At 46.7% G+C, this 7,982-nt stretch overlaps 1 protein-coding gene across 2 annotated transcripts in view; it reads right to left on the reverse strand.

Annotated features, from left to right (window-relative positions):
• LOC117364663 (RNA-binding protein 14-like) overlaps positions 1-1,350 on the reverse strand; it is a 90,921-nt gene extending 89,571 nt beyond the window's left edge. The window contains exon 1 of one of the 2 annotated variants that reach the window (XM_033954114.1): positions 859-1,350. In XM_033954114.1, coding sequence (XP_033810005.1) covers positions 859-1,189 — 331 coding nt within the window. In that variant the 5' untranslated portion in view covers positions 1,190-1,350. The remainder of the gene's footprint in view (positions 1-858) is intronic. The other variant, XM_033954113.1, reaches the window with a different exon arrangement.
• Between the last annotated feature and the right edge of the window lie 6,632 nt (positions 1,351-7,982).

Consider the following 7,982-nt stretch of genomic DNA (forward strand, 5'->3'; position numbering starts at 1 on the left):
TGTCTCAGACAGCTTAAGGCCCCTCCCCTTCCATTAAGGAACAAAAAGTCTTCCTGCTCCAGACAGCTGTGTGAAAAAACTGAAACAACAAAATCTCCCAAACCCCTAGAAAGAAACTGAGATGAGAGGGAGAGACCGCTGGTAGAGAGGATCCACTCAAAAGGAAAATTAATTCAATTAAATATTACTGAAATATATAAGAGAGCCCTCAGTCACACAGATAACGGCTGTCACTGGTTTGCACCCAGAAAGGTGTCAACTGTGAAACATCCCTGGGCTCTCTTGGGAATTTTGGTGATAAATAACACAAAAGTGCAAAGGAGTGCATAGAAAATCAAAAACACCCTCTCTACTAGTGGCTGTGTGACTGAGGGCTCTCTTATATATTTCAGTAATATTTAATTGAATTAATTTTCCTTTTGAGTGGATCCTCTCTACCAGCGGTCTCTCCCTCTCATCTCAGTTTCTTTCTAGGGGTTTGGGAGATTTTGTTGTTTCAGTCATATTTTTCGGGTTCATTCAGGACCCCCCCCCCCCCCAAGACAGCTGTGTGGCAGGAGGTTGATTTGAGGCTTCCCCTGCTCTGCACATATGCGAGAGCCAGTTTGGATGGGATTACAGCAGACCTCGCAAAACTCATTTGCATGGGAAGCCATTTGAACATCATTGTTCAGAAATGGGCCCACATGGTCTTAGCAACCATTTTTAGTACATCTAACTCTTAGCGATTGATGCTCCAAACCAACAAGGTGCACGCTAGGCCTTTGTTTCTCCTTACAACGCAAATTCTGCTTTCCATCTGTACAGGTGAACCATTCAGAGAGCGCCTGTGAAATAAAATGAAACGTATTGCGTTACCTTTCAGGACATCGCACTCCACCACCTTGCCGTAAGACTCGAATAACTGACGGAGCTCGGTCGAGCTGCAAGCGGCGCTGACGTTGCCCACGAAGACCTTGGTGGTGTTCATAGGCCGCGGGCGGGAGATCTCCACCACCAAGCGACGCCCGTGCAACTCGCGCCCGTTCAGCTCGGCAATTGCGCGCCGCGCCGCCTCCTGCTCGCGCAAGTGCACGAAAGCGAACTGCTTTTTGACGGCGCAACTCGACACTGTGCCGTATTCGCCGAAAAGCGTCACCAGCTCTTCCTGAGTCGTCCGCTCGTCGACGTTGCCTACGAAGATCTTCATGACGCTGCGCTTGCTTTTCCTGTAAACTGAGGTATCTTTCTTCCCTGCTAGAGGCTGAAGAATCTTAACCAAGTCTAACTAGTCTTTTTTTTTGTTGTTGTTGTTTGTTTCCGGATGGACAACGTTCTCTTTTACAGAACAGCTTATTTAAACAGGAAGTTTAAAAAAAAAAATGGCGCCGAGGGTTGAGCCATCCCTTAAAATCTCAGTCGCTGTTGAGGGACGGGTGGATACGTGATGGGCAGAGCGACTTAACCAATCAGACGACGCACGGCTGACCTGCAGCAAAATAATAGCTCCACTTCTGGAGTTGGTGGTTTCTTTTCTGAAATTTATACATTTTTTCCCCCAAATTACAATATAAAACCAATAACTTTAGCAAAAAAAACAACAAGCAAAGGAGAAAGGATCACAAAAGCAAAAATAAAGCATAAGCTTTGATAAAAAGAAATATGGACAGTTAGATGTTACATCGGTCCAGGGGAAATATTGTCAAGAATATAATTTTTTAAATACAATAAAACCTTGGGCTTGCAAGTAACTTTGTTTGCAAGTGTAAAACATTTTATTACATTTTAACTTGGCCACGGATTTGGACTTGGAGAATAATCTATGAGACAAACTTGGTTTTTCCTGTTATATAGAATTTTTGGACCCCAAAGTCTAATAGATGCTGGCACTGTCATCTTGAAGTAGGGACACTGGATCATGACAGGGATAACCGAAACTGGAAAAACTGGCATAGGCTAAACTATTCTTTATGGTGAGAAACATTCTGTTTATATGCAGAGCAAATGGGAAATAATAAAAAAAAATTGTAATATGGGGTCTTTTAGAGACATTTGTTAACTTAAAGACTGATTAATTGAAGAAACCTTTAATTCCTTGATGATCTTTATACACATCCAGGGAAGGGAAGAGGGAGTAAAGTATTTTATTTAATATCTGTTTGAAAATAAGTGCTGTTTATATGGTTTTCTTCTGATTGTATACTTTGTTTGCCCTTTGAATAAGTTTTGAAAATTAATAAAGATTTACAAAAAAATTTTTTTTAACTTGCAATACAAGTACATATAGTATACAAACATTGTCATCACAATTGAGCCAATAGTTCTTCTCTCTGAACTGCAGGAGTGTAGTGACTGTTCTAAATGAGCAAGGTCTTGCAATACAAGTACATACAGTATTTTGTATTAAAGTTTTTGGGTTGTGGAATGCATCGTCCGAGTATCCATTATTTCCTATGGGGAAATTCACTTTCATATACAAGCGCTTTGGATTACGAGCATGCATCTGGAACAAATTATGCTCGCAAACCAAGGTACCACTGTATATTTTTCTGAGAAAAGGCATTCCTCTAGATAAGTGAACATTATTTACATCATGCTTTGGTGAGTTAAAAGACTGAGATAAAATAGAAATTGTACGTTCATAAATAACGACGGTTTGAAATTTAAGGACTTATTTTACAAAACTGCACTAGCAATTCCTGCACATGTGATGAAACCCATCCAATACCTTTAGGTTTCATTGCATTTACCACATGTGAATCACTAGGGCAGCTTTGTAAAAAGAGACCGTTATTTGTTGGCTAGTTTTTATAGTGTAAAAGCCTTTTCTTGTACAATCCCTCTGGAGGCTGAACACTAGGGTCTTGCATCCTTTCCAGCCTTGGCTGCAGGGCTCACAAACAAATCTTGTCACCTCCCCTCAAGGATACCTTTCTGGGTACTTCCCATGATTCTCAGCTTGTTCCTGCAGCCTTTGCTGCATGGATTCTTGTCTCTTCTGCTGGTGATTTATTTTTCAATTTCTAGTCTTTTATTTGTTCTGTATTGCGGGTATTGGCCAAGTGCTGTGGATTTAGTCTGTACAAGTGATCCTTCGGCGGGAGATCGCAGACTTTTACTTAAATATTGTCTGCTTCTGGGGTGTGCCCTGTTAGCAGAAACTGCAGTAAGCCCCTTAGACTGCCTGCAGATTGGATTGGGTCTCCAGATCAGGAGCCATCTCACCCCAGGTTCGTCCGCTAAGGGGTAAGAGCACAGGCAGCTGCGGTTCCGTGGAGGTACACTGGGATCAGAACCGGACTGCGTATCTTCCCTAATTTCCCTGAGGGGTCCTAGTGGTCGTTATCTGAGGTGACAGGGAAGGTGAGGCAGTCAGAAGACCTGAAAATCCAGTTTTATCAGCTCCTGAGGTACTGTTCTCCTTTGGTTGCACTGTGTACTGCTGGCTGCCATTGAATTGCATTGCAGCACATGTCTCGGTGGTGTCTGTGTGACCCTGAGTTTGGCAATTTTGGGGGGTGCTAAAATCGGGGTTTTGGGGGGTTTCTCTACATGCCCTGGTGTCCCCCCCTCACCTGTAAAATCATAAAATCTCTGTTTTTCTGGGTTCCATGTGTTTTTCCCAGGCCGTTTTGGGCAAAATTGGCATCCACAGCAGCCATCTTGGATTTTTATTAAAGTTTTTAAAAGTCTATTTGGATTTAGAAGCTTCATTTTTGCTCCAAACTTCACTTATGGTCTCCTCAGGGCAGGATGGCATGAATTCATGCTGTAAATGCGGTGGATGGCTGACGGATTCGCAGCCGTGTATCACTTGTACCACGGTCCACAAAGGTTGTGAACCGTGTGTGGATTTTGCACCACCCTCCTCCGGAGAGGCCTACTTTCCTCCAATTCCACCAGAGACACGATTGCTGCATTCAGGAAGCCTAAATTGGGCGCGGAGGGTGCTTCTGCAAAACATAAGCGCAGTTCCAGGGAAAAGTCTCATAAATCTTCTAAACACTCCAAATCTGAGTCCCGCAGAACGGATCTTGCCGCCGGTGACTATTTTCTTCCGGAATTTGTAGATATGATGTATCAGGCTTTTATGAGAAAAAGAACTATGCCTGTCTCTCCCACTCAGACTCCAGTGCAGCAGTTTGTTTAGCCTTTGGATTCCAGCATTTCAGTTTGTTCCTTTGCTGGGGCACCAGAAAGCCGGTGGCAGGTCCCCGCCATTACTTCAGTTCCTGTTTCAGTTTCTATGTCTTTGCTGTCGCAGGGTTCCTCGGTGGAGTCCGCAGACATGACTAACTTAGCGGATCTTGGGGATACCCAGAACAGTGGGTTCTGACACCTTGGGGATGATCAGGTGATGCGCAGGCTCTTCAAGTCTAGCCGCCTGCCGACCTTATTTCGGTGTCACTACGGACACTGAAACTTGATTCTGACCAAGCGGTTCAGACAGAATGTTCAGTCATGAGTTCTAAGCCCCCGCTATCAGCTGCATTTCTGGACAATGCGGATTTGGCGGAAATGCTCTTAGAGGTCTGGGTGTGCCCGGAGGGTCCCCTATAGTTCGCTAGGGCCATAGCAAAGTTGTATCCCATGGCATCGGAGTTCACCAAGCACTTAGTCCCACCAAAGATGGATTCAGCTGTGGCTCAGATCACTAAGCGTACCTCTTTGCCCTTGGATGGAGGGGTTGTCCTGAAGAATGTTCAGGACAGAAGAGTGGATTTTGTTTTCAAGTGTCTTTTTGATTCTGCTGCGGCAGGAGAGTGAGCTGCGGCAGCCACTTCCTTTGTGGCCCGGACGTGTCACACCAAACTCCGTCAGGATCCTGAGGAGGTTGTCCTTAAGACCTCGACTTCCTGGTTTCTGGGGTGAATTATTTGGCAGACGCACTGTATGACATCTTGAAAGATTTTGCTACGCTAAGAGCTTATTCAGTTTCCACACGGCAAATGCTCTGGATTCGCCAGTAGTTGGATGATTCTTCATCTAAGGCAGGGGTGTCAAAGTGCCTCCTCTAGGGCCACAATCCTGTCGGGTTTTCAGGATTTCCCCAATGAATATACATGAGATCTATTAGCATACAATGAAAGCAGTGCATGCAAATAGATCTCATGCATATTAATTGGGGAAATCCTGAAAACCCAACTTGATTGCGGCCCTTGAGGAGGGACTTTGACACCCCTGATCTAAGGCTACGCTGAGCAGGTTACCTTTTAAAAGTTTGCTCTTGTTTGGCCAGGGTTTGGATGATCTTATGGCCAGTGTTCAAGACTGTAAGACTAAGGTGCTCCCTGGCTCTAAACATTGTCCAACCAGGGATGCAGGACGGCCAAATTTTTGTCCCTGCTGCCACACTTCTCAGTTCGCCTAACCCCCAGTGACAGGACAGCATTTTAGAACTCCCTCCAGACCTCACTTTGGAGGTGCAATGCGCCAACAGTCTTCCAATTCCCATCTTGCCCCTCCCAAGAGAAAATTATGATGCCACGTCTCTGGTGGCCCCCCCTCCCCCCCAGATCAGGGGGCAGCTTTCGGCCTTCCTTTTGGAGTGGCAAAAGATAACTTCAGAGCAGTGGGTCCTCGAGGTGCTCAGGGAGGGCCTTCGACTACAGTTTTTCCAGCCATAAATGTGGCAGATATCTGACGGATTCATCGTGCCAAAGAAAGACTCTGAAGATTGCAGACGTATTCTGGACCTGAAGGAGGTGAACGCCTTCCTGCAGGTTCCGCGTTTCCAGATGGAAATGGTGCGTTCTGTAGTGGCAGCAGTGGTGCGCAGGGAGTTTTTGGCTCCCTTGGATCTCACGGAAGCGTACCTCCACATCCTGATTTTTCCGGATCACAGGAGGTTCCTGAGATTTCACATACTCAGGAGACACTTCCAGTTCACGGCGCTGCCCTTCAGGCTGTCGTTGGCGCCAGATCCTTCACCAAAGTCATGGTAGTGGTGGCTGCTCATCTGCGCTCGCTGGGTGTGCTAGTCCATCCGTACCTCAACGACTGGCTGATCAGAGCTCTCTTGCTGGAGGAAGGCCGCCTGGTGGTTCGCCAGGTGGTGCATTTGCTGAAGAATCTCGACTGGGTGATCAATCTCAAGAAGAGCCACCTTGAGCCGATGCAGGACTTGAAGTACCTGGGAGTCCTGTTCCACACGGGCTGGAACCAGGTGTTCCTACCGGAAGCCAGGAAGCTCAAGCTTCAGAGTACAATTCGGGATATGTTAGCAGTTCTGGCCCCAACAGCCTGGCAGTATCTGCAGGTCTTGGGGTCTCATGGTGGCGACCATAAATGTGATTCCGTGGGCAAGAGCTCACCTACATCCTCTCCAGTTGTCCCTTCTTACTCGGTGAAATCCTCAACGGGATACACTGGGGATTAAGTTGCCTTGGTTGGTGGCGGCACGCAGCAGTATGCTGTAGTGGTTCAACCCGGTTACTCTGAACAGAGGTTTCCCTCTGCGATTCTTAGACTGGGTGACCCTGACTACGGATGCGAGTCTCTCTGGTTGGGTAGCAGTTTGCAATTCTGTTCCAGTCCAGTGCCGGCGGCCTGCACTGGAGAGCAGATGGTCGATCAATCTAATGGAGCTGCGAGCGATCTTTCTGGCTCTGCTGAGATTTGAAGGGTGTCTCCACCAGAAGGCCATCCATGTGTTTTCAGACAATGCGATGGCTGTTGCCTATGACAACTGTCCCCAGTTGAGCTTGGAGGTAGCCTATTCACCGGCTGTGATGGCGGCCTGTTCCCCAATGGCGGTGATTTGGGGGAGGGCAGTGAGAAGGGAAGCATGTTGAGGACCCCTGCTTTAGGCAAGCCACGAGGCGCACTCAAGTGGCTAAAGAGCCGCAGTTTGCCGACCACCACAGGAGAAATCATACGGGGGGGGGATCAAAAAAAATTTCTGTGTGACAAACAATTGTAATAAATCAAAGCCTATGTGAAGAAACACCACCACAGGAGAAATCACAGGGGGTTAAAAAAGAAATTTCTGTGGGACAGATAATTGCAATTTCCAAAAGAAACACATTTTTCACATACTTGCCAAAGGCCTACAGCCCTACACTGCAACCATCACCACAGCCTGGGATGCCTCGTTGCTTGGTTCCGGTGCTTGTGGGCGAGCTGAAGAGCAGAGTGAGCTGTGCTGCAGAGCAGAGTGAGCCTTGCGCTCTGAATCCGGGCTGAGAGGGAGCGGAGGGAGGCTGAGAACGTGAGATGCACAGTGCAACCCGGCAGCCGCTAATGCCGCCTAGAGACACAAGCCAAAGCGGGCGGAGGGAGGCTGAGACTGGGAGAAGCACAGCGCCACCAGGAGGCCGTTTGCCGACATTCCCTCCGATGCAAGTCAATTACAGCACTCGTGGTCTGTACGCAATTGTCCTCTCCACAATCATAAAATTTGTGAAGTGGAGAGGATAGATCGCGGGCCGCAAAATAGTCCCTGGGGGGCCGCGTGTTTGAGACCACTGCCCTAAACTGTACCATTCCTTTGGGTTTTTGCAGCCCGAATGCATGACCTTGCATTTCTTAGCATTAAATTTTAGCTTTTTTTTTAAGAGGAAAGAAAAAACAGAGGCAGTGGCAAGGTAGGATGGGAGGGGGTTACCTAATGGCACCAGGTGTACCATCTAAAGCTTTACTGAACTGAGAAACCCAGAACAGGAACTACCGCAGAGATAAAGCTAGGAGCTAGAGAGAATCTGTCCATTTGCTTACTGGAGATAGAGATATACTGAATGAATAAGGAGCATTCCATCCTATAAAACATTGTTCAGTTCAGTGCTATCTCCTTCTCCGCCTGCTGGTCAATGGTCATAATCCACAAATCTTTGGATTCATCTGCTGCAGATGCTAAGGAAGAGTCAGCTATTTTGGCCCAAATACAACAAACTTAATTTATATGTGCTAGCCAAGAAGCTTCCATGGTATTTTCATATTTTGGCTTAAAGCAGAGCATGACAAGTTCTGAGCCTTACCAACCATTTATTAAAAGACTTCTCTCA

The sequence above is a fragment of the Geotrypetes seraphini genome, chromosome 8 (assembly GCF_902459505.1).
Source record: "Geotrypetes seraphini chromosome 8, aGeoSer1.1, whole genome shotgun sequence".
NCBI classification, from domain to species: domain Eukaryota; kingdom Metazoa; phylum Chordata; class Amphibia; order Gymnophiona; family Dermophiidae; genus Geotrypetes; species Geotrypetes seraphini.